Raw genomic sequence first — 26,625 nt, forward strand, 5'->3', positions numbered from 1 at the left:
CTCCTCCAAAGTCCAGTGGAAATTGGTAACCAAACCGTCACACGAACAGCGTGCAAAATGAAACAATCATCATTAACTCTAATTGCAGAATAAACCAGCAGTGTTAAAGGATGATGATTCTCTACATATAATATTTTTTTTCAAACTGTTCTCTTTAATGTCAGTGAAGGTTTTCATTCATCCAGGTCATTGTATATTTATAGTAATAAGACAAATCAACTGGATTTGCTGTATTTTTTCTCTTGGAGCCATCAACTGGCTTTGTTATGTCAGAATTCTGAATTGAGAAAACCAGTCGGATGACTAGGGAAGCTCCTTTTGGCTTGGGAATGCTTAAAGGTGGCTTTTTGTCGCAAAATAATGACTTCTCTAGTAAATTTATTACATATATTGCATTTTGGCATAAAAACAGCACTTGGGAACAGCTGAATCTCAGCACCAGGTGAGCACATTTTATAATATAGGGACTATGACATTAGCTTTGTTGTTATTTTATTAGCAGGCATGAAGAAGGCTGATTGGGCGACTCTGACAGCTGCATTGCACCCATCAAGGACATATATTACTCACAATGGATTGAGAAGGCAAATTAGTTGAGATTGTAGGTGCCAACAAGTTAGAGTAATAGCATTTCCTAGTGATTCTGCTGAACTTTTGTTTGTATCTCATGCATTTGTAATGGCAGCCAGGCCAGTTAGGGAACGTAATGAGCTTCTGTCCAATGTTTAATGTGTTTAAAGCCCAAAACACTGTCATTGTCCCTTTGTATGGATCTGACAGAAATATCAATGTATATGCTTTTACTTTTTTTAAATTTGTTCTGTTGCTGACTCAGCAAGCAGTTTTTGTTTTGCCTAAGCTGCCCTTGTATCAGGCTGGCTGCCCACAGCATTCCCGATCCCCACACACAGCATTCCTGATCCCAAAACACATACACCTCTGTAAATGGTAGAATTCATTTTGCAAGAAGACAATACTGTGGAATAGTCTGGGGCTGTCAAATCTAATATTTTATACTGGAGGTAAGAGTGCTAATACTGGAGATAGCACAATGGAACCAAGTTTCCAGAGCCAGAACTAGGGGTAGGCGAAAAGGGGCACGTGCCTAGGGTGCAGCGCATACTACTTCTTTCTAGTCCTGCCCCTAGATTCAGCACTGGGAATAGCATCAGCCCATGGCTTATACCTGCATACAGGTTAGGGGGTGGCGGGGGTAGAATGTGATATTAAATGAGCAGTGAGGAGCATATGGAAGGGTGTGGGGGATCTGGATAATTATTTTCCATCTCTCCAGCAGCGGGGGGGCTAGGAAAGAGGTTGTTGTAGGAAGTGAGCAGAGCCAGGCCGTGTTGTATTTATGTCTGCACCCGCTGCTCAATTCCTTGAATATTCCCCCAAACCCCACCCTTGGTTACTGCCAGGGCCTTTTTCCCAGCCCCCACAGGAAGTCATGGGAGATAATAAGCCAAGACCAAAAAATCCCCTGAGCGCTCCCATACACTGCTCCTATAATAACCGCACATCATACCCCCTTCCACATGCGCATCTGAATGTCTGTCCCAAAGAAGGAAAGTCCCAATAAGAACCAGAAATAGCAGTGGATCTTAAAAATAATTTTTTTTATTGTGTGAGGAGTTTTATTTTAATTTAATTACATTTCATGATGAAGTAAAGAAGAACATGAAAGAGTGTAACCACGATGCTTGTGTGAGACAGGCCAGTGAAAAGTCACCAAGCAGTTACTAAAAAGGTACTAATGGTGCATCGCCCTGAGCAATATCCTTACATTTCCAGTATTGTAATAAGGTTATAAGGTGCTCCTCATATCTGCACCACTAACAATTCATCTCTACTAGATTGCAAGACATTTAGGGGTTTATGTAATAAAAGGCACTATTTGCCCAGGAGCAGTAACCCATAGCAACCAATCAGCAGGCAGCATTTACTGGTCACCTGTTTCAACGCAAATATCTTATTGGTTGCAAGGGGTTAACTTAGTTGCTTTTATTACATATGGGAATTATAGTCTGAATGACTATAACAAAAGATGTTGACAAATATAAAAACACCAATGTCCCGTTGCCTGTATTATATGGATCACTTTAAATATATCCTGAAATCGTGTTAATTAAAACAGAGGCTGCTTAAAATTCAGAAACTTAACTCACAAATCTTGAATCTTAATTAATGAGTCCAGCCATCTCTATCCAAGTAATTAAAATGGTCACCGTATGGCAGCACAATATGGCTTCTGAAGTGCAATTTACATTACAACGCTGCCTTTAACGGGGTTTTGAAGCGCGAGATCCGGAAAGGCTTAAGGTCATATGACTCTTTCTCTCCTGTGCAGAGTTCACTCAGGATCTTACCAACCACAGGCGACAGTTTAAATCCATGGCCTGTTTAATTAGAGAATGAAAATGTTATTCCACATTTCAACAGAACTAAGGACAAACCCACACTAAACAGAACACAAACTGTTCAATTTCCATATTAGAAACCCTGAACATTGGTCTGATCCCTCAGGGCCCATACAGCAACATGACTTTCTAATACATGTTTGGTAGCTCCCTACATCATTACAACTACTGCACTCAGTTCTAATGTGACTGTGCACTGAATACAGGATCTTCTATGCTAAACCTGTTAAAGGATCTGGCAAAGAACAGAGGCAACTCCATCTTTCTGGATTCTTGGACTTGAAGCCCCTCTGCTTTCCATAGTACATGACACACAGATTCTCTGAGAAGTAGAGGGTCTTCAAGTTCAAGAATCCATTACTTCACTAGGGAGGGAAAGGTTGGATCTCGCTGTGAGTGTAAGTGGAATTATAGCTTAGGAAGTGGTGCAACAAAATGATATTTAATGACAAAAAAGGTGACGGCATGCCCTTGGCAAGATGGAAATATTTCTGTGGCTGAAATGGTTTTATTGGTTATTTTTATTGATTCACTTTCTTACCTGAAAATCCAGCACCAATGACAATGTTTTTATGAAGTGGGTGATGATCCAATATAAAATTTTCATCTGGGGTGTTCTGAACATAAGAAAAATATTGTTGATTTCTTGCAGAGGCTTGACACTTCCATTTAAACCTTCCTATTTTCTCTGCAATGTAAGCTTGCTTAGCCTCACATGTTCCCACTATTGTGTTGGTTATACGCTGCCAGGTACAGCCCAGGTTTACAATGACACCACTGTAGAGCAGGGGACAATCCTTGGTGTTGGGTTGTAACTATCACTAGGGCTAGGGCTTCCCATCTCATACATATGAGCAGTCATATATTTGTATAATCCATTAGAGCCTCTTACATGAATAGGCTTGTTTTTGTTGGTAAAAAGTCATTAATTGCCCTAGGCACAGTAAAAGCGCTTGCCTGCTTTGCTTAAGGCAATGTATTTTGCAGTTAACACCTTGCACTTGCCCATGCTTCGTAAATGAGGCCCAATACATCCCAAACTTCATCTACAAACTTAGAATCCATATGTGCAAGAAAGAGCTTAAGCTCTCCATACACAGGCCCCAATTTGTAGGAAGGACCTAGGGTGGCAGAACTCTTATGGAACACCTGGCCTAGGGGGGCATGATTTATAAATGCCATATTTACCAGATAAATGATCATAATGTTTGCTAGGTATGCAGGATCATGAATAATTGCATCTGATGACAATATATATGCATGTATTAGGCTTTACCACCTCTAGTCCAAATACAGTTCTATTCATCTATAGGGTTCATGATGAATAAGCTCACCGTATACATGCACTGTTCCACCACAGCAGGCCTTGGGTGTAAGCCTGGAATATAGCGACTGATAAAGCTGCTGAGTTTTGCAATGTCCTGTATTTCAGGATTTTGGACTTTGAGGTCACGCTCTTCAGGGTCTGCTTCATTTCCTCCATGAAAGCATATCTGTAGAAGATATTCACAAGTAAGCATAAGGGTAAAGAATAAAAACTTTGGCTATGAAAGTGGTAAAATATATTTTTGGGTCCTTGGGGGTGTCCCAAAACACTATCAAGTGCAGAAAGGCTAAAGCCATTACCAATATGAGTTACTTTAGGAGCCTTCAATGGCCTCTACCCATAAAACCCAAATTGGGAATTGTTGTCAGGAAGTCCCCATACTGTATGGGAGAGCTGGAGGTGCTGGCGATGGAGCGGAAATATGATGTGATTGGAGTTGCTGAAACTTGGTTGAATGAGTCTCATGACTGGGCAGTTAATATTGGGGGGTATACATTGTTTCGGAGGGACAGGGGCAATAGAAAAGGAGGAGGAGTGTGTCTGTTCATTAAGCAGGAATTAAAAGCAAATATTAAGGAGGAAGTGATGGGGTTAACAGAGGGAGCTGAATCCTTATGGGTTGAGCTTCTCACAGATAGTAAAGAATCTACCAAACTAATTGTAGGGGTATGCTATAGACCCCCTAATGTAAGCGAAGAGGAGGAGGCCCAGCTCCTGTTGCAAATAGAAAAGGCTGCTAGTTTGGGGCAAGTGATAATAATGGGGGATTTTAATTACCCTGATATTGACTGGGGCAATAGTACTGCCAGGACAGTAAATGGGAACAAGTTTATAAACTTGCTGCATGACAACTTTATGTCACAAGTTGTTGAGGAGCCAACCAGGAACCATGCTATACTAGATCTAGTGATCTCTAATGACCCAGAACGTATAGCAAATGTGCAAGTGGTTGAACCCCTGGGTAATAGTGACCATAATGTTATTTCATTTGATGTTTGGTGCAGGAAACAAATTTACACGGGGGCAACAAAGACAATGAATTTTAGGAAGGCAAATTTTAGCTCCTTAAGGGCAGCGCTTCAGGGCATAGATTGGGGCATTATGTTTTCTGATAAAAACACAGAGCAGAAATGGTTGTCATTTAAAATGATATTAAATCATTACTGTTCTCAATTCATTCCATTAATAAGAAAAAGTAGAAGTGTTAAGAATCACCCTATGTGGCTTAACTCTGAGGTAAAGAAGTTAATAGGGAGAAAAAGGAAAGCTTTTAAGAAATATAAGTCAGAGGGGACAGTAGATGCGTTTAGTGAATATAAACACTGTAACAAGTGTTGTAAAACAGCAATCCGGAGAGCAAAGATAGAAAATGAGGAGCGCATCGCGGCCGAGGCCAAGACTAACCCCAAAAAGTTTTTTAAGTATATTAATAGTAAAAAGATGCAGGTTGAGGGTGTGGCCCCATTGAGTTATAGTAACAATATGGTTACAGCGGATACAGAAAAGGCAGATGTGCTTAACCAGTTCTTTTCTTCTGTGTATACAGTAGAGGAGCCAGTGGGCCAAGTCCCACCCATTAGCTGCACTGTTGCCTCAGCTCCAACTACACAGTGGTTGGCACAGGATATGGTGCTTAAAGGGTTACACACGATAAATATAAACAAGGCACCTGGGCCAGATGGAATACACCCTCGGGTACTGAGAGAGCTAGGGTCAGAATTACAGTGGCCCTTGTTTCTGATATTCTCAGACTCTCTTTCATCAGGTATGGTACCTAGGGATTGGAAGAAGGTGAATGTCATTCCCATATTTAAAAAGGGAGTAAGATCTCAGCCTGGCAATTATAGGCCTGTAAGTTTGACATCCGTGGTGGGCAAGTTATTTGAAGGCTTGTTAAGGGATCACATTCAAAATTATGTAGTGGAGAATGCCATTATGAGCAGTAATCAGCATGGCTTTATGAAGGACAGGTCATGTCAGACCAATTTAATTGCTTTTTATGATGAGGTAAGTAAGAAGCTGGACAGTGGGGATGCAGTAGATATAATCTATTTGGATTTTGCCAAAGCATTTGATACCGTTCCCCACAAACGACTGCTTTCTAAGCTAAGGTCTATTGGTCTTAGTGAAGTCGTTTGCACATGGATAGAAAACTGGCTACAGGATCGGGTACAGAGGGTGGTTGTTAATGGTACATTCTCTACTTGGAGTAAGGTTCTCAGTGGGGTCCCTCAGGGTTCTGTACTGGGTCCACTTTTGTTTAATTTGTTCATAAATGACTTAGGGGAGGGTATTATGAGTAATGTATCAGTGTTTGCAGATGACACAAAACTCTGCAGACCAGTCAATTCTATCCAGGATGTGACATCCCTGCAGCAGGATCTTGACCAACTGGCAATCTGGGCAGCTAAGTGGCAGATGAGATTTAATGTGGATAAATGTAAGGTCATGCACCTGGGATGTAAAAATATGCAAGCCCCGTATACCCTTAATGGGACTGCACTAGGCAAATCCATAATGGAGAAGGACCTTGGAGTCCTTGTAGATAATAAACTTGGCTGTAGCAAGCAATGCCAGGCAGCAGCTGCAAGGGCAAACAAGGTTTTGAGCTGTATTAAAAGGGGTATAGATTCACGGGAGGAGGGGGTTATCCTTCCCCTTTACAGAGCGCTGGTAAGGCCCCATCTAGAATATGCTGTTCAGTTTTGGTCTCCAGTGCTCAAATGGGACATTACTGAGTTAGAGAGGGTCCAGAGAAGGGCAACTAAGCTGGTAAAGGGTATGGAAAGTCTCAGTTATGAAGAAAGACTGGCCAAGTTTGGTCTGTTTACACTGGAGAAGAGGCGCTTAAGAGGTGACATGATAACTATGTATAAATATATAAGGGGATCATAATAATAATAATAACCTTTCTAATGTTTTATTTACCAGTAGGTCCTTCCAACGGACACGAGGGCACCCACTCCGTTTAGAAGAAGGGAGGTTCCATTTAAACATTCGGAAAGGATTTTTTACAGTGAGAGCTGTGAAGTTGTGGAATTCCCTCCCCGAATCAGTCGTGCTGGCTGATACATTATATAACTTTAAGAAGGGGCTGGATGGATTCTTAGCAAGTGAGGGAATACAGGGGTATGGGAGATAGCTCTCAGTACAAGTGAGGGAATACAGGGGTAGGGGAGATAGCTCTCAGTACAAGTGAGGGAATACAGGGGTATGGGAGATAGCTCTCAGTACAAGTGAGGGAATACAGGGGTAGGGGAGATAGCTCTCAGTACAAGTGAGGGAATACAGGGGTATGGGAGATAGCTCTCAGTACAAGTGAGGGAATACAGGGCTATGGGAGATAACTCTCAGTACAAGTGAGGGAATACAGGGTTATGGGAGATAACTCTTAGTACAAGTTGATCCAGGGACTGGTCCGATTGCCATCTTGGAGTCAGGAAGGAATTTTTTCCCCTCTGCGGCAAATTAGAGAGGCTTCAGATGGGGTTTTTTGCCTTCCTCTGGATCAACTAGTAGTTAGGCAGGTTATATATAGGCATTATGGTTGAACTTGATGGACGTATGTCTTTTTTCAACCCAACTTACTATGTTACTATGTTACTATGTATAAATGTACTTGCAATACTCACTAAGACTAAAGTACAGAATATTCTTGAACTTATTGAACATAAATGCAGTTCTACGACTAGAGAACCTTCAAAAATGATAAATCAATTAAAACCAAACACACAAAGGATATAATTTTGTATAGAATGGTCCCCCCTGTAATTGTTCTAGACAGGGGCTATAATAGTGCTAATAATATAACTGGAGAAGTTGTTCATATAAAGAAGTATGTGATAGGTAACTGTGTGGCTGCAGACACTTATATCTGTATTTACTGGACCCACCTTGATGAGCCCTGGATATTCCTGGGAGGGCAGCCCATACACCTCATGCTCCTCTCCATTGAGATTGAAACCCAAAAAGCAGGGAAGGCTCTGAAGGATCCCAGATTTGCCAGGAATCTTCTCTCTCCAGTAACACACATTGATTCTCAGCGTCTAAGGATGTATATTTTTAATTAGCTCAGCATAGTATTTATGTACTGAATTATAACTACAGTCAGGCTAATGGGGATAAAACAATATGGAAAGGTTATTTTAACAATCAATTTTTTTAAACACAATTTTGTGTGATCCCCAACCAGTGGCTCGTGAGCAACATGCTGACCAAACCCTTGGATGTTGCTCCCAGTGGCCTCACGTGGCTAGGACGCCTGGGCGGATTTTTGCTGCCCCTGGTAATTTGTTGGGCACTGCCATGTGAGGCGAGTTTCTCAAAACTTAAACATTTTTCTTTGAAAAATTCAGGATAACTCAGGGGCACGCTCACCAAAATAAATCCCCCCATCCTGCAATCACCACTCTCTCTTTCTCCGGTCCTTATATTCTTTACCTATTCCTACTGTGGGTTTGGGAGCTTCTCTTTCCTTCTATCTAGACATTTATGGCAGTATTATTACAAAGTTAGAAGGACACCTAGTGACCTATTCCCAGTTTGGAAAGTGCCATCTACTGCCCCATATCACTTGTCCACAATCACTACGATGTTACGCTATACTAAGGGGCACCTTCTGGTTTATTGTTATTTACTTATAAGCACAATAGGATCCCTATTGCAAATTATATGGAGTTTGTTGACAACTTACCCATGAGACAAGTCTAGGGGCAATGGTGATTTTGGACGGAAGGTTTCTGGGAACTGTATTTCTTTAAAAGCTGGTATGCTTAAGGCTCAGTCAGTGGCTGCCTATCAGCATCAGTAGATACTACACAAATAGCCATGGTTGGTTTCAGCTAGCTTTTGTCATATGAATATACACAAGTAAATGCTCAGGGGCAGTAAAGTTATTAGAGGGGGAATAAGTTAGTGGCTATTTGTAAGATATCTATTCAGTATTTATGTTTCTATACACTGGAGTTAAATTTAATTTAACAAATCTGGGCTATTGCGTATATGGTAATGATATGATTTGCATAACACATCATGGCACGCATCTAACTAATCTACCCATTAGCCTGTGTTCATTAATGTTAAATGTCACGGTACTTTATAATTGGGACTAATTGCCTGGAATGTACACTAAAATGTAATCTGAATAAATTACAACCCACACATTCTTGCTGAACACACGGCAGAGTTGAGGAGTCACTTGTTCAGTAGAACATTGCAAGAGATTAGGCACACCTGCATGGGGAGGCCAACACCAGCCCTCAGCACAAATAAGTCTGTTTTGGGCTCCATTTAGGCTATTTCTTGGGCCCCAGATTACTGATTCTTGGACAGTAGATGGATCCTCCAGAGGAGCCCCTACCCTGCAGCTTTTGAGTTTGGCCACATCCTCCCACGCCCTTGTGTAATCCGATGTAGTCTGCTGGGTCTGGGGAGAGGGGGGCAGAAAGATCACATGATGTAGAGGGAGGGGCCCTGATTTTTTTTTTGTGTGTGGGGAACCACACAAAAGCCTAAAATATCTGTCTGGTGTCCACTGGTCTGTAGCTAACCCCCTGTGTGAGGGGTTGGAAACACTGGGTATCAATGCTCAGAAACAATCAGGGGTGCTGCTGCCATGAGGTGGGTTGAGAAACTCGCTTGAGTCGGCAGGGCCCCACAACTTACCAGGGGCAGAAAGAAACTGCTCTTTGTAACTCTAAGAACAGAAATTCCATTACATACATTTTTTAGTCGTAATTTTGTCTTTTTCAGTGCAGATTGCGCTAGCGATGTGACCCCAGCCTTGACCGGCACCAAAGGTCTGAATGGTGGGTAAGGGGGGCAGCATTGGAAAGCCTGCCTCGGGGCAGATATGGGTGCAGAATCCCCCTGGAAACATTAATATAGCTCTGGTTCTAGTAACCCATAGCAACCAAACAAAAGGAACTATTTATAGCTTTGCTGAAAGTATCTGATTGGTTGCTTCTGTAGGTTGGAAGAATGCGCTGCCATGTTGAGTGTTTATGGGCTCTATGTTTGGCTCCCAACTAAAATGGGTTCTGTGTGTTGCATTATTAGCTACTATTGATCCCCTTTTGTATTGCATAGGCTGAGATACAATGGAGCTGCTGTATAGAAAAACTGCAATTATAAACAGCACATCAAAGCGGTTTCGCTGTATACAACAAACAAAGCAGCACCAAGAAAGGCTATGCAATTCTGAAGTTAATTAAACCTCCATTCTGGGTTATTATTTCTTTTTATCCCATCGATAAAGATGGCATTTCAAAATAATCAACAAAAGAGTTAAACTTTGAACCGGCTACAGACGCTGACAAATAGCTGGAAATTGACATTCTGCCGACGAGTAGACTTTATGAAAGGTATTTGTCAGGGCGACTCTCCGGTCTATAAGAGTGAAAGCGGTGAGTGATTTAGGCAGCGTATTGGCCGCACAGCCTTAAACACATTGGGATGATGTATGTTATCCCAGAGAGGCCGACAGTCCCTGAAACCTTCTCCCCTGCATTTAACTACACTGCTATTCCAAGGCAGCTCACTGTAAATCATATATAAAAGGTATATGATAATTATATAGCGTGTGTTTTTCTACTGGCATAGACTGGAATAGGACTCTGTATCCAGCACATCACATAGGCTGGAATAGGACTCTGTATCCGGCACATCACATAGACTGGAATAGGACTCTGTATCCAGCACATCACATAGACTAGAATAGGCCTCTGTATCCAGCACATTACATAGACTGGAATAGGACTCTGTATCCGGCACATCACATAGACTGGAATAGGACTCTGTATCCGGCACATCACATAGACTGGAATAGGACTCTGTATCCAGCACATTACATAGACTGGAATAGGACTCTGTATCCAGCACATCACATAGACTAGAATAGGCCTCTGTATCCAGCACATTACATAGACTGGAATAGGACTCTGTATCCAGCACATCACATAGACTAGAATAGGACTCTGTATCCGGCACATCACATAGACTAGAATAGGACTCTGTATCTGGCACATCACATAGACTGGAATAGGACTCTGTATCCAGCACATCACATAGACTAGAATAGGCCTCTGTATCCAGCACATTACATAGGCTGGAATAGGACTCTGTATCCAGCACATCACATAGACTAGAATAGGACTCTGTATCCAGCACATCACATAGACTAGAATAGGACTCTGTATCCAGCACATTACATAGGCTGGAATAGGACTCTGTATCCGGCACATTACATAGGCTGGAATAGGACTCTGTATCCGGCACATCACATAGACTGGAATAGGACTCTGTATCCAGCACATTACATAGACTGGAATAGGACTCTGTATCCAGCACATTACATAGACTGGAATAGGACTCTGTATCCAGCACATCACATAGACTGGAATAGGGCTCTGTATCCAGCACATTACATAGACTGGAATAGGACTCTGTATCTGGCACATCACATAGACTGGAATAGGACTCTGTATCCGGCACATCACATAGACTGGAATAGGACTCTGTATCCGGCACATTACATAGACTGGAATAGGACTCTGTATCCGGCACATTACATAGACTGGAATAGGACTCTGTATCCGGCACATTACATAGACTGGAATAGGACTCTGTATCCGGCACATCACATAGACTGGAATAGGACTCTGTATCCGGCACATTACATAGACTGGAATAGGACTCTGTATCCAGCACATCACATAGACTGGAATAGGACTCTGTATCTGGCACATCACATAGACTGGAATAGGACTCTGTATCCAGCACATCACATAGACTAGAATAGGCCTCTGTATCCAGCACATTACATAGGCTGGAATAGGACTCTGTATCCAGCACATCACATAGACTAGAATAGGACTCTGTATCCAGCACATCACATAGACTAGAATAGGACTCTGTATCCAGCACATTACATAGGCTGGAATAGGACTCTGTATCCGGCACATTACATAGGCTGGAATAGGACTCTGTATCCGGCACATCACATAGACTGGAATAGGACTCTGTATCCAGCACATTACATAGACTGGAATAGGACTCTGTATCCAGCACATTACATAGACTGGAATAGGACTCTGTATCCAGCACATCACATAGACTGGAATAGGGCTCTGTATCCAGCACATTACATAGACTGGAATAGGACTCTGTATCTGGCACATCACATAGACTGGAATAGGACTCTGTATCCGGCACATCACATAGACTGGAATAGGACTCTGTATCCGGCACATTACATAGACTGGAATAGGACTCTGTATCCGGCACATTACATAGACTGGAATAGGACTCTGTATCCGGCACATTACATAGACTGGAATAGGACTCTGTATCCGGCACATCACATAGACTGGAATAGGACTCTGTATCCGGCACATTACATAGACTGGAATAGGACTCTGTATCCAGCACATCACATAGACTGGAATAGGGCTCTGTATCCAGCACATTACATAGACTGGAATAGGACTCTGTATCTGGCACATCACATAGACTGGAATAGGACTCTGTATCCGGCACATCACATAGACTGGAATAGGGCTCTGTATCCAGCACATCACATAGGCTGGAATAGGGCTCTGTATCCGGCACATCACATAGGCTGGAATAGGACTCTGTATTCGGCACATCACATAGACTGGAATAGGACTCTGTATCCGGCACATCACATAGACTGGAATAGGGCTCTGTATCCAGCACATCACATAGACTGGAATAGGACTCTGTATCTGGCACATCACATAGGCTGGAATAGGACTCTGTATCCGGCACATTACATAGACTGGAATAGGACTCTGTATCCAGCACATTACATAGACTGGAATAGGACTCTGTATCCGGCACATCACATAGACTGGAATAGGGCTCTGTATCCAGCACATCACATAGACTGGAATAGGACTCTGTATCCGGCACATCACATAGACTGGAATAGGACTCTGTATCCAGCACATTACATAGACTGGAATAGGACTCTGTATCCGGCACATCACATAGACTGGAATAGGGCTCTGTATCCAGCACATCACATAGGCTGGAATAGGACTCTGTATCTGGCACATCACATAGGCTGGAATAGGACTCTGTATCCGGCACATTACATAGACTGGAATAGGACTCTGTATCCAGCACATCACATAGACTGGAATAGGGCTCTGTATCCGGCACATTACATAGACTGGAATAGGACTCTGTATCTGAGGTGTCTCACCTTTAATGGGAGTTGAAGGCCGAGTGGGCGAAGTACTTTTTGAGCCCAAGGTCCTGCCGTTATGACAATCCCATCAGCCTCATAGATGCTTGAATTGGTTGTCACAGTTACCACAGGCCCCGGCTTTATGTGCATCACCTTCTCTCCATCTCGAATCACTCCACCCATTTGTTTGAAAAGCATCTGTAGAACCAGCAAAGAGAAATTAGTTTCTGAATGCAACAACACAGCCGGACGGGCACATCAAATGACAAATGGACTTCAGATTTGTAAAGTACTGTATATACTCGACTATATACTCAAGTATAAGCCTAGTTTTTCAGCACCAAAAATGTGCTGAAAAAGTCACCCTCGGCTTATACTTGAGTCAGGTGCCATGGGTCCCTCCAGACTAGCACCTTCTGTCCTTTGTGTGCAAATTAGGCCACCCACAACCAGACCCTCAAGTGCCCTGGCCCGCTCCAACTAGCAATACTTATTTCCTCTGGGACCGGGTCTGCTGCCTGTTTGCTAATGTGCAATGAGCGTGGGGTAGTACTCATATTGTTCTTGTTGACCCTCTTCTCCACTTACAGAGCTAGTTTACTGTTTTTCTTTAAAATAAATATTGAAAAACATATACCCCACTGATGCCTCATTTAATGTCATTTTATTGGTATTTATTTTGATTATTGAAACTTAGCAGTAGCTGCTGCATTTCCCACCCTAGGCTTATACTCGAGTCAATAGGTTTTTCCAGTTTTCTTAGGTAAAATTAGGTACCTCGGCTTATATTCGGATTGGCTTATACTCGAGTATATACGGTATATTGTCCATGTCAGCAAATGGGTTCTCATTACGGGTCAGTCTCGTCAACTCTCTTCTAGCAGACCCAAAGCAAACAAACCCACTAGAAGGAAAATCACCTGGTTATCCTTAAAACCCACACTATTATTGTTTTTATGATATAAGAGCTTGGTTCGAGAATCATCCAAGATTTGTCCTTTTTTGGCAGCATTTGGCCGAATCCAGGTGCCCGGCCAAACTGAATCCTTAAAATCACGACTTTTGGTCACGTGAATGCATGCACCCATTTAACCCTTTCATAGCTTAAATTGCATTTGCAAGTTAGATTTGGTTCAGTATTCAGTCACAATGGATTCAGGGTTCAACAGAACCCAAAAATAGTGGATTTGGTGCATCCCTACTATTAACACCTGTCTTAAATAGACGGTAAGTACAGGTCTGATGTGCCTTGTGCTCCCTATTGGCCTATCTGGCTGGCAGAGGGAACATCCCTTCTTGATCTGAATCAGATTTATTTTTGGTACCCCGCTAAAGATTCTGCCATTGCATCTTGTTTTGGTAGAGAATTCTATAAACTAATTGCCTGTACTGTATCATGGCCTGTACTGTATAATATGCGAAACATAAAAACACCTGACTAACTAGTAGGTATCTGCCTTCACTAACATATTACAATATTACTGTTACCTTATAGCTATCCTACTATCCAGACTGTAATCCTGCGGGCACCCATTTAGTTCAGATACTCTGTAGGAAATTAGACATAAGGTGCCAGATAGCTTGGTCTTGTCATAACACAATCACTGTGATTTTGCCAAGGCTGTGGGCTCAAGAGCAGCTTGGGGTGTGCACAATGGGTTTCTGGTTACATTGATGGTGAGCCCCCATGGAGACAGCATTTGGGCCTATACTTGCATTGTACCCAAGCCCAATAGCTCCATTACCTGTACAGCTCTCAAAGCCTTGTCTGCGTATAGAACTCCGCCATTGATGTCACAACAGGCAACTTCCCCTGGACTTAAGAACAGACCTGGATATCTGACCTTCATTTCAGCTGGACTCAGATTCTCCCATGGGATCTGCTTCTCTGTCATGTTTTTGCAGACTGTCTCATACTCTTCATTCCCAGATTTTGCCAAGACAAGAAGACCCGTTTTCCTGTGGTTGGAACACAAAGAGAAAGGCAGACGATGGTGATATAGTGAGACATTGCATGAAGCAAACACATAATACAATTTTCTGTACATGTATGGTAGCCTGATTATTCCAACCGCTATCTTTTTAATCATTGTATCCACCAATCATTTTGGCAATGTAACAACAGAAAGGTGGCATTACCACATATAGCCCTTCTTATTAGATCTGTCTGTTCAGCCAGTGGCCCAATCAGTTGCATTCTGTATGGGGCTGGGCCATGTATGGCTCCCTTTACTTCTGCATTCATTGCAAATAAATACTATAGGAATAAATAGACATACTTGTTGGAACAGTTGCTATGATACATCTAAAATACATTTTTATAGTTGATGTGATGTTGAAGTACACAAAAAGACCACTGCCCAGGCACTGCGGAGCAGCAGTTCTAGGTATGAATAGGGGGGATAAGAAGTATGGTGGGCAACATGGCAACAGTCTCAGTTTACATGTATTTTTATCATATAACCCTTCATATGTTGTACAATGGCCAACTGAAGACTGTCAAAGGAGCTTCTGGAAGTTGTAGTTCAGCGAGGGCCATTGGTAAGACTATCATATTCTTTACAGACAAGGCCCTTTCTTCGTTTCTGAATATACTTCTCCATCTCCACTAAATGATCTGTTGTAGATCCACTAAAACCTGCTATAAAGTGTTAAAATTTCCTTGGAAATTGCTCAGCGGGGCCCCATGGGAAGCTCTTGTTGTACTCACTGATATCACTAAAGAGGCTTAAAATAGATGTATTGTTAGGTATAATGTTAAGTGAGATGCACAGCGCCAGCCTCATTGTGAGAAAGTGTGGGGGCTAAATGAGGACCTGCTGAGACCGGTGAGTGGCAGCTGGGAAATGATACCAAATTAGAGGCAGAATTCTGTAAACATTCATTTATTTCTCATAAATTGTACTTGATGGCATTCTTGGTGCACAAAAAAGGAAAAGTATACAGACAGGAAGAGTTTCAAATGAAAGTATGAGATGAGATACTATAGATACCATCAATACTTTCAACAGTAAAATTAAAAATACTCCCTCGCTAAAAGGCCCTGCAAGTAACCGGAACATTTGGGCTGAAGGGACGGTACCGGCACCCAGAAATTACATCAATAACAGACTTTTCCTTTCTCTTCTTAAAGTGATGCCACCTTCAAAATAATGTCATTTCATACGGCCGAAAAACAAAGTGCGATATTGTGTAATGTAATGGGTAAATTGACTCCTGTTCCAGTAACGTTCCCGTTGCGCATTGTGCTTCCATGGGGAAAGTGTCATTTCTGCCACTGTCTGTCTTTATGACAGGACTTGTACATGTAGAATGGGAGTAACGGCCTCCCAGGTTTCATGGCAAGATTAATGTTCCGTCCGAAAAAACTAAATTACATTTACAGCTCTGTTGCATAGAGATGACAGTGATAGATTTAACTAGGAGTTTTAGGAGGCTGGAGGTTACTGCCAAACCTCTGAACTTTTAAATGATGCTGTTTCAATTACCCAGCCTAATAATTACATTTCATTATTAAAAATGGGGTAATTATGGGGTGGCTTGTAGAGGAGGACGGACATGCAACATATAGTTTTATACCAATATCTAGTATGTTCTTTCTTTCCCTCTTGGAAACTTTCTGCCATTTGTGTTCCTTTCATTCTTGGCCGCATGTGGCCACACCACATCAGAATGAGCAGCCCCATCACTGTGAGGGATAGAATTGTACAGTACAGTGTATAAAGCTGGATAGCAGATAGGTTACCAAACAAGCAGATCTTTATCAGATTTAGCCACCAACACAGTGGACTATCTGACCCTTTGAACGCTGTGCCAATGACTAATTATAAGTATAAAGTAGACCCACCAGCAGAGGATCACGTCAACATGCCATATTGACTCTTGGCTCTCTTGTCCACTGTTGGAAGTCCCCCATACACAGGCCAATAACCTGCTGACTTGTTCAGGAGTTGGCAACTTTTATTGGCCTGAGTATAGGCAACTTTATTCTTTGGCGCTTGGGTTATCTGGACAGATAAACTGTCTATATGTAGAACACTATTTCTAATAGTTGAGAACTCATCTTTATCTTTAGATATCCAAGAGAAAACAAGGGAATTGCATGATTTAAGGGGGGTCGATATAAGGCTAATCTGATCGTTTGGCCCTAGGACCAAACAAACAGATCACAGCGACAGGAATATGAGCCATCAGAGTGAGGACTGCATCAATGAGCCGATGTAGCCCTTGGTCTGACAGGAAAATTAAACCTAAATTTGGCTGATTTTTCGGCCATATATCAGTCATGAGCAGATAAGCTGCTGAATCGATCTGAAAAACACAGATTGGCAGCTAAAATCTGCCTGTGTATGGCCAACTTAGGAGAAGAGAAAAGAGTGGATTAAAGGGATAATGTTGAGTGCATATAAAGCATAGTTTTGCTACTGCTCTTGATTTTAGTTCCAATATTATAATATACAGCATAACTCAGATTTTATGTACCAAAAAAAAAAAGTTTTCCTGGACATTACATTGTTTCTTTACTGTCCAACACAGTTATTTCCTTCCTGGATTTTAGCCTGATTTTTAGTGGCCCCAAGAAAACTTGAAATCGGGGTTCCACCGTACGAAGGGCCATGTAAGCATACATCTGCGAGTACAGTCAAATGGACGCAAAGGTTATGCTTCTTGATAGGCATGAACCGAATCTACTTTTTAATTAGGTTACGGAAGGGTTACATTTTCAACTTCTGTGTTTACATGACAAAAAGTCACATGATTTTTAGGATTCGGAATCGGTTTGGACAGGTTATGCTTATTGATAGGTATGAACCAAATCCTCTTTTTTGGATTCGGCTGAACCCCCCAAATCCTTTGTAAAGAATTCAGGCGAATACCAAACCGAATTCGAATTACAGAAAGGTTCAATTTTCAACTTTGGTGTTTACATGACAAAAAGTCACATGATATTTAGGATTCGATTTGGCAAATCCGAATCCTGCCTAAAAAGGACAAATCTTGGCCGAATCCTGAACCGGATCTTGGATTCGGTGCATCCCTACTTATTGATGCAAGTCTTAAAAAGTGCTTGCATTCAAACATGCTCCTTGCATGTCTATATAGTAGTGATACATACCATTGCCTTCATCCTGCTGCTTTTGCTTAATCATGCACACAGGCACCTACTGACTCTGGGCAGGGCTAGAACTAGGGGCAGGCAAAAGAGGCATGTATCTAGGGTGCAATGGTGGGGTTGGTGGGCACATACCCAGAGTCAGACTGGGGTACTCGGGGCCCAGTGGGTACTTTACTTGTGGGCATACCACTTACCACTTCTGCCTGCACTTCCCTAGTTCAGGGTCCTGGAGGATCTCAGTTTTAGCAATTAACTTGCTGTCTCTGGTCCCAAACCCCCCAATGATCTAGGACACGTTGCCATGGGTGCCCACATAACTTGGCCCAGCCCTGGGGAACCCTGAGCCCACCTATCTTCCTTCCCAGGTGTTGCACTTGCTTTATATTACAGTTGAATAGCCATGCATTTAGCCATGTGTTGATTTATCATTATATAGTGCCTCCCCTGGGTATTTATCATACAAGTTTAGCCCCTTATGAAGCTGCACAGATTCTGGTATAAGAGAACCTAACTATACTGCTTCTAATAATAAGAACAATCCCTCTGTCCTTGAGATACTTAAGTTAAATTCAGATACTTTTTTAAAATATATGAAGAGTTTTTCTGATGTGTGACTAAAACAATGCTATGTAAGAACTGCATTGCACATTGCACTTCTGGGACAGTTCCCTCACTCAGCAAATTGATTGCGGCGCTGCTCTGTTTGTGGTCAGTGCTGCATAGGAACCCCAGGGAGCCGGGGATGCTCAGGACTGGCTCTTGTAATTAGTGTCTGAGCTGTAGGGAAGTACATTCCATCAGGGGACGCAGTGAGCATGTCTATGGATCAGGTAAATCTTTTCAGAATCACTTTGCCAATGGCGGGAATTGATCAGATTAAGATGGATTTGCTTATGGATTGAAACCAAGGTTTACAAGAGATAACTTGAGCCTTATGTTGGGCATGGCTGGATCAATCCCTGGCAACATCACTGCACTTGTGGAGCAGTTGTTAAAAATTATTTGAGCTGTGAGGGTTAGGAACCTTAATTAAAATTCCCTTCATTTACATGAGGTGAAAGGGAGGGTTTAATAGGCCGAGACTGAGAGTTTTAGTTACTATTAGCAGATGCAGCGCTGGGTGCAAAAATACAACATATGTTAAGCAGTTGTACCTGTTTTCTTGCATATAGCATAAATATGGGGCTTATTGTGAATGAGGCTCAAGGGAACTCGTAAGGTTTCACATGGTGAATTTTTACATTCGAGTTTTCTGATTTTTGCATTTTATAAATATCACAAGTTTTGGAAACCATAACTCAAATTTGAGTTTTCTAAGCGCAAAATTGAACTTGAATTGAGAAAAATAATCAAACTTGACCGTAGATAAATCACCCCCTAAGTGTAGGGCTCCCTTTGCCCATTGTTCCCACATAATATATTTATATATGGATTACATGTGAAACAATATGCCCATGTTCCCCCATGTGAAGAACTTCTGCACAATTATGCGCCAATCACTAATTGCTGTAGTTGGCTCAGTTATTGGGGAAATCTGGAATAAATCACTTGATTTTGGTAAAAACATGCCAAGTTAAGCTAATTATTTACATTTTCTCACAATTTACCGAAGGAGAGGAGAGAAAATTTGTGACACTCCATCTGTAGAACTATAACACCCTAAACTCTGTTAACTAACCTGTTTAATGCAAGGGGTTGGGGTTTCACTGAATGGTAGTCCCATGGGAGCCAAAGTAGAATATTTTGGCTATCCCCAGTGAAAGGGTACTTGGGGCATGATGCATGTGTGCATAAGCTCAACATATGAGAGGAAGGTGAAATTAATAATGGGATACCATCAATATTTAATTTTCTGCTTGCCACAGCAGAGTGCTTTATATGTTTATAATGTGGGAGATAGGAGTTACCCCATAGGGGAGCCCTGGAGAGATGGTGACTGGGGCTGTTCAAGGATCACCCCAAATGGTTTAACTCAATGGTTCTTGGACTTTCTCAAATAATGTTCCCTTTATAGTTTGATCCGTGTCTTCCTTAGCTAATAATAATGTTATTGATATAATAAATCAGTGATGTATCAGTCACTCAGTCATAGTTCTAAGAATATCTCTCCCTAACTGACCTTCAAGATGGGCTTTTGGGTGTATCTACAAGAGCAATTAGTAATTTACCCCAAAAACAAAAACAACATTGGGGTGCCAGTCCCACAGTTTGGGGACCAAAAATGAATCCTCTAGTCGAGGATCTTCTCTTGATAGGCTAAAAGGGCTGGAATCTGCTGCCATTGGCTACTTTGCAGGTTGTCATCAGCTGAAGGAAGGATCTTGAGAGGCATTAACTACCATACAGAAGGAGGGTTCCCCAATTGTATTTATGTGTTCATATACAGTATAGGGTGCTTGTCAATGAAAAATATCTTTACCAGGAACATATGGCAGCTTCCAATCGTATGTATGTAAGCAAAGAACATAGAACAGAGAGATTCTATGCGCCCCGTAAGCAGTGGCTTCATACTTTGGGACTGTATAACAGCAAAATGAAAATGGATGATAAATCCAGCACGATTCCTTCCAAATGTCTCCAACTAACCTGAGAATGTACAGCTTCTAACTATATCATTTACAAGTATATACATTAATTCATAGGTCCCTCGTCTATTATTCTTTCACGAGCAACATTTCATTTTCAAAAGGAGAAAAAAAAAAATATGTGAATGCAGGAGAAAGGAGGAAGATTTAACAAGCAAGAGTGTAAGATGAGAAAGGAGAATTAAAAGCAATTTGTACAGTAGCTTTCCCAAGGACTAGATAAGTGGAACACATCATTTCTCCCATTGCGGAGCTCAAGCCGGTGACTGACAATGTGTGGAGCTGTGCCTTTGTAAATGATTGTGCGCGCTGCAGTGGGCATAGGGAGGGCGGCTGAAGGTCACCATTCTGTACCAGTCATTGGCACAGTAGGGCTGCTTTTTGCGCCCCCCTTTGTGTGCCACGTTAGAGACAAATGATAAGTCTCCCACAGAACAGCGAGAGAGAGAAGAAGAGATATTGATGGAGGGATCACATGGAAAGAACACAAAAGGGTACGCGTGTTCTCAGAGCTGGGGAAGCCAACTGGGATAATTAATAAAAAAGAAGTTAATTTATATGTGAGAGGATGACAGAATTAGAATAATTAATACCTAATAATAGACTGCAGGAGTTCTCAGTTCTTTATGCAATGCCCTGAGCGGCTCGGAATAATTATCTATATTGCCCATTACCAGTGAGCACTACAATGTGGGGATCGGCAGGTTTATAAATTAACTACCAATGGCATATTGTATGGCACGGGCAGAATTATCTTCCGACGTCTGTTCTGCAAGATGCAGTGCTATTGTCAGAATAAGCTGATCCCTGAGATGCTGAGCAAATGTTGAAAATGTCAGTAGTAGGGACGCTTGGAACCCACTATTTTGGGATCTGAGTGAACCCCTAATTCTTCTGAAAGGTTTGTCTGATGCCGTGATTATGTGACAAAAAGTCATGTGATTTTAAGGATTTGTATTCAGAAAAAGGCCGAATCTTGGGCGAATCCCAAAGCAAATCCTGGATTCAGTTCATACAGTATATACAGTATATGCAATAGTTTGTAAGGTTATTTGCACCCTATCTATAAAGCTGCCCATACATGCATTAATATCAGCCACCAGTTTGGTCAAGTGTGGCTTTTTTGGCTTGTTTTTTGGGAATCAATACAAACCTAACTCATATTGGGAAAGACAAGAATTGCATTAAACTATTGATGCAGTTCTCCCTTGACAGGTGTGTATGCCCCCCCCCATTTGATTCAACTGTTGGCGCCAGAGAATTGGAACACAGATTTTGCCCATTACTTGGGTGGCCAAATAGGACAGAGATTAGCTCGTTTGGTGACCTCACTAGCAAGCGGATCAGGGGCAAACAGAGAGTAAACCTAGTGCCCCTCTCATTGCTTCACTGGCCATCTTTTAATTAACTGCATGTGTAAAATGTAACGGAGTCCCTTTATTCTGTCCTCGGTACCTGTACAGCTGCGTCCCCGATTCTTTCTCCAGTTCAGCCCACAACTGATAGCACTCCTCCATCATGTCAGTATAGAAATGTTCTGCGTAGGCTCTCCGAATAATGCGTGTTTGTCCATGCGAGCTTCCCCTGGAGTGTGGAAGGGGGAACTAAGATGAAGAGAGAAAGTATGAATTACCTAATATTTCTACTAAATTCCACCTGTGTTTGAGCTGGGGGAGCACTCATTGCAGCATTAGATTCCTCAAATAAAAATGCCCTTGCAAAGTGCCGGTCTGACATTTGTTGTAACATGCTTTCCACCCTTTAGCCAGATGGGGTGGGACACTCAATGGAGCACAGGCAGTGAGCTGAATTGATAGGAGGATGAGGATAAATCACAGCCTGTGCAACTGAGAAGGTCCCAACCTCCAAGGCCTCCTGGCACAATGGAGAACAGAAATCACACTCTGTATGTAGAAATGTCAAAAATTCACCAATTGTGGATTCTGTGTCAAGAAAGCCACCATTAATATCAGTATAGTCACCATTAGTCCCTGTTTCAGGGGGACTGATGTGTTTCAGATTCCCTGTCCCTGTGGAAAACTGCCTCTGAAAGCCATGCCTGCAACAGGGCTGCCCCCAGCCAATCTGTTCTAGGACAGGAGGAAGGAAGGAGTAATCTTCTGTCACCTGACCCCCTTCCCACACTCCTTCCTCCAAGCTTCCCTGCCAGCTTTTCTGTTGCTGAAGGAAGGAATATGTATAAAACAATTTTGGAGTTTTCTAGGGAAATATATTAATATTAAATGATGTGGCTGTGATGTTGAGTGGGTATATGGCAATAGGGGAGTGGCCAAAAAGTAGACATGGTATATAAAGAGTGCTGTCTGACTAACTTTTAGTAGATTTAGTTAAAGGCATTTTGCATTAGTCTCTGAGCAGAAGTCTGCTTTAGGTTTGCTGGCTGCTTGCTAAGATGTGTAAAGGGGAAAAAACACATAATATTTGTATAGCGTCATTACAAAGCGGTTAATGCTCCAGTAATTTCTGGGGGAGTGGTTTGGGCATAACTGGGAATTATCACTGCCCAGCACCGTGAATCTTCCTGAATTTGCCCATCGGAGGATGTCTCTGCTATCTCTGCACATAGCACTCAGGTACATTTGCCCTGTGCTGATGCCATGGTGCATAGAGGCAGCGGTGTTTGGTTTCGTCAGCAAAATAAACACAAAATACAGACATTCATTATGGTTATACATAATGTAAGCTTGCATTAATTACTCTGATCTATATCTTCCATTCATATCCTTATCTATATTGCAGAGTACATTTTTTACATCAAAATGAGCAATTATGTTTCAGCAACCAATATTATTCAGACATGGCACATAAATTACCAGAAAAAAATAAAATCTTGAGCAACATAAAATAACGAGGAAACATATTAAACAACCCTCCTCTGCCCTTGAAACATGATTGTAATTAATCTTTTGGAAATGGAAACCTAAAAATATCTGTCCCCTTCTTCCTATAGAGAAAAGGCCAATTTAAATACAAAATAAAAGTGGTGTTAACTCTTAGATAACCTCCGGATTTACTTTGCTGCTCAGAGCTTTTATGTTTTATTTACAGATGCAAATGTGTATTATTTCAAGGGTAACTAGTGGCCCTGAAAAAGGGCAATAATAGCACCAAATACCCAAGGGGCACCCTAAGGCCTTACACAGCAGAACTTCAGGGGTAGCCGATGACATATATTGTATATATTATCATTTAGTGCTCCAGGAATAATGGGAATGATGGTAAATAGTATACCCATATGGCTGCTTTGTTTCTGAGGAAGCCAAAAACTGAAGTGGTACCAGGAGATTAGCAAAAGGGGTGTCAGAGCTCAGCCTTGTACCACTAATAACGTGCTGCAATACCAGTGAATTGCAGTTGGGCTTAAGGCAACCCTGAGTGAACTGCAAGACGCGCTTTCACAATAAGGCAGTTACCTCACCTTTGAAACTAAAGATAAATAATCCACATGCTGTCTGGGTAATTACCAATTCATTTACATAACTACTGTATGGCTTCAACAGTAGTTGGCTTTTTGGGACTGAGGCATTAACTATGGGAACTGTACCAATGGGACCACACTGACAGGCAGACCCCATTCTTCTCTATGGGGAGTGTTCCCATAGAATGCAGATGGGAACCAACATCCAGTAGTGGTAGAACACACAAAAAGCCACAGCATTTAAGAGGCTGTAAGCTGGCAAAAAAAATATAGTAAGAAAATATAATTGGGGTAAGTCGGGAAAAGCTTTAGCAGAGAAGTTATCCAATTATTTTTTGGTACATTTTGTCCTTATCTCTTTTTCCCCTAACCATCCCCATTATGCCCCAGTCATGCCTGATGCCCCCAACTCTGCCCAGTGCTTTTTGGATCTGATATAAGCCTTGTCAGCTGTTGGGTTTGCACTGATGTGGGTGCACATTAGAAGGGTCTTACTGTAGGAAAATGGAAGGGAGTTGACAAAACAGTGACTCCCCTCAAAAAAAATGTTTGGGAAAGTTGGCATCTGTTTGGTAGAAAAGCCTCTTTGACATTAGCAAAAATAAGTGCATGTGGTTATTTGCTGAATGCAAATAAAGCTGAATGCATTGTGCAAAGTGGCTGCAATTTGCCAATTTTTCCGCACTTTGCACATTTGTGTGCAATTTGCCTTCAATCTCTATGCTTCCCCAGGAACACAGCACAAGTTGGCTTAGGCACGTAGGTGCCCCCCACCAGCCCCCTAACTTGATCATAATTCACTCTTGCAATATAGGAATGGAAGGGCTGCAGCTCGCAACTGGGCCCGTCAGGAGCAGAGCACAAGCTTAGCCCATGGCACAAATGTTAAGAAAGTGGCCACAAAGGGCTCAAACTAACGAGCTTGTGCTAGTACAGCACAGCCTGATGCGCCTATGTGTGTTAGTACAGCCCCAGAATGGGCTTTGTTTCTTCCTGCTGTGGAGCGCAAGAGAACGCCACCGTAGGGGAGAACAGGAAAAAACGCACCTCAGTACAAGCCCCAAGAAATAATAGGTGTAAAGTGTGAAAAAATGCACCTGTATGAAAAACTTTTGGCGACTGGAAAACAAAATGCTGCATGTGAATTCCCACCAGTGATTCACTTTGTTGCTAGTGGGAAAACATTTTGAGAAGATTTGTCACCCCAGTTTGTCACCTGCAGGTAACAAATCAACCCGAGTCTTTTTACAATTTGTTTTAAACGGGGTTGTTATTTTAAATTTACTAAGGGAGGGACTGTGAATAAAAATAACCAATAAAAAGTGCAAACAGCAGTATTTATTTTTTTGGTTGCTGTGGTCAGTGACCCTGAAATTGGGTAACGATTTAATTTGCAAGCTTGAGAAAGTCAAAAAATATAAATTATATATATATATAAAATAATAAATGAAGACAAAATGAAAAGTTGCTAAAAACACAGGTGTATCTATTACACCCCATCCCATTAAAGCAAAAGAGATACTAGCTCCTTTATAAACTGTTTTATTTGGCCACAGAAGTTCTCAGAAACCCAATAAAAGCAACTAAAGTGCGCACGTTGGGGTCAGTAAGAGCAATAGGTGCTTCACCTCCGTGCTCTGCAGCCAGTGCTATCTGCCTTTTCCTCCAGCTGCCAAGGAAAGATACAGTTCAGCAACACCTCACAATGTGACATTTGTTGCACGCTATGCATATTGCAAAGGCATTTGTACTGACCGAGAATTAATATCAGGCTTATCCAGCCTTTGGTCCTGCAGCTGGTAAGACCGCAGTTATAACTATTGACCACTCAGGGGATGATGGGACTTGTAGTCCAACCAAAACTGAAAGGGCTTGCATAAATATATATATATATTATATATTTAGTTATGCTAGAACATGAGGACTGATATGGAGCTGCATTTTTTGCTCAGTTATTAACCATTGCTATGCCTGTGAGTACACTCTCTCTGTGGGTATGGAACCCATACGACTACATTAGGAACATTTGCAACAGGAGGATTTTGCTTTGCGGCACTGTCATTTCTCTTTCAGCCCAGTGGGCCCCTAGGTACCTGTTCTAGCAGCAGGGTCTTCTTCCTGTGCTTAGCAAGGTGATAGGCTGTGAAGGAGCCCTGGATTCCAGCCCCTATAACAATGCAGTCATATTTCGTGCGGCCGGGGAGAGCCATATTGGTTATGGCAGGAGCAGAGCAGGAATGAACAGGCTTGAACAGCTGCCTTAGTGTTCCAAGTCCCACCAGGGGGACGGGCTCTGGGAGCCTTAAAGGAGAAACACCAAGAGGCCACAATGACGCGCTGCCTCTTCCCACTCTTCCCCTTTGCACTGAGATAGTATTTGCTAAGATTTACAGGCCTTCGTCAGGAAATCTGCCCAGCTGACTGGGGGGGGGGGGGGGTGTAATTGTCTGTGATATTTGTGCTGTTACTCAACAAGTCAACCTAAGAACTGTTAATTATACTTTGTAAAGTGTTTAATAAGCAACAT

General features: G+C 42.1%; 1 protein-coding gene across 1 annotated transcript; it reads right to left on the minus strand.

Annotated features, from left to right (window-relative positions):
- Positions 1-1,598: 1,598 nt before the first annotated feature.
- On the minus strand, positions 1,599-26,324 carry pipox (pipecolic acid oxidase). The gene is given in 8 exon segments (NM_001114213.1): positions 1,599-2,399; positions 2,962-3,037; positions 3,755-3,913; positions 7,641-7,793; positions 12,974-13,156; positions 14,704-14,917; positions 22,115-22,263; positions 26,192-26,324. Coding segments are annotated over 8 exon segments (1,182 nt in total). The 5' UTR covers positions 26,309-26,324; the 3' UTR covers positions 1,599-2,268.
- Between the last annotated feature and the right edge of the window lie 301 nt (positions 26,325-26,625).

The sequence above is a fragment of the Xenopus tropicalis genome, chromosome 2 (genome assembly GCF_000004195.4).
Source record: "Xenopus tropicalis strain Nigerian chromosome 2, UCB_Xtro_10.0, whole genome shotgun sequence".
Taxonomy (NCBI): domain Eukaryota; kingdom Metazoa; phylum Chordata; class Amphibia; order Anura; family Pipidae; genus Xenopus; species Xenopus tropicalis.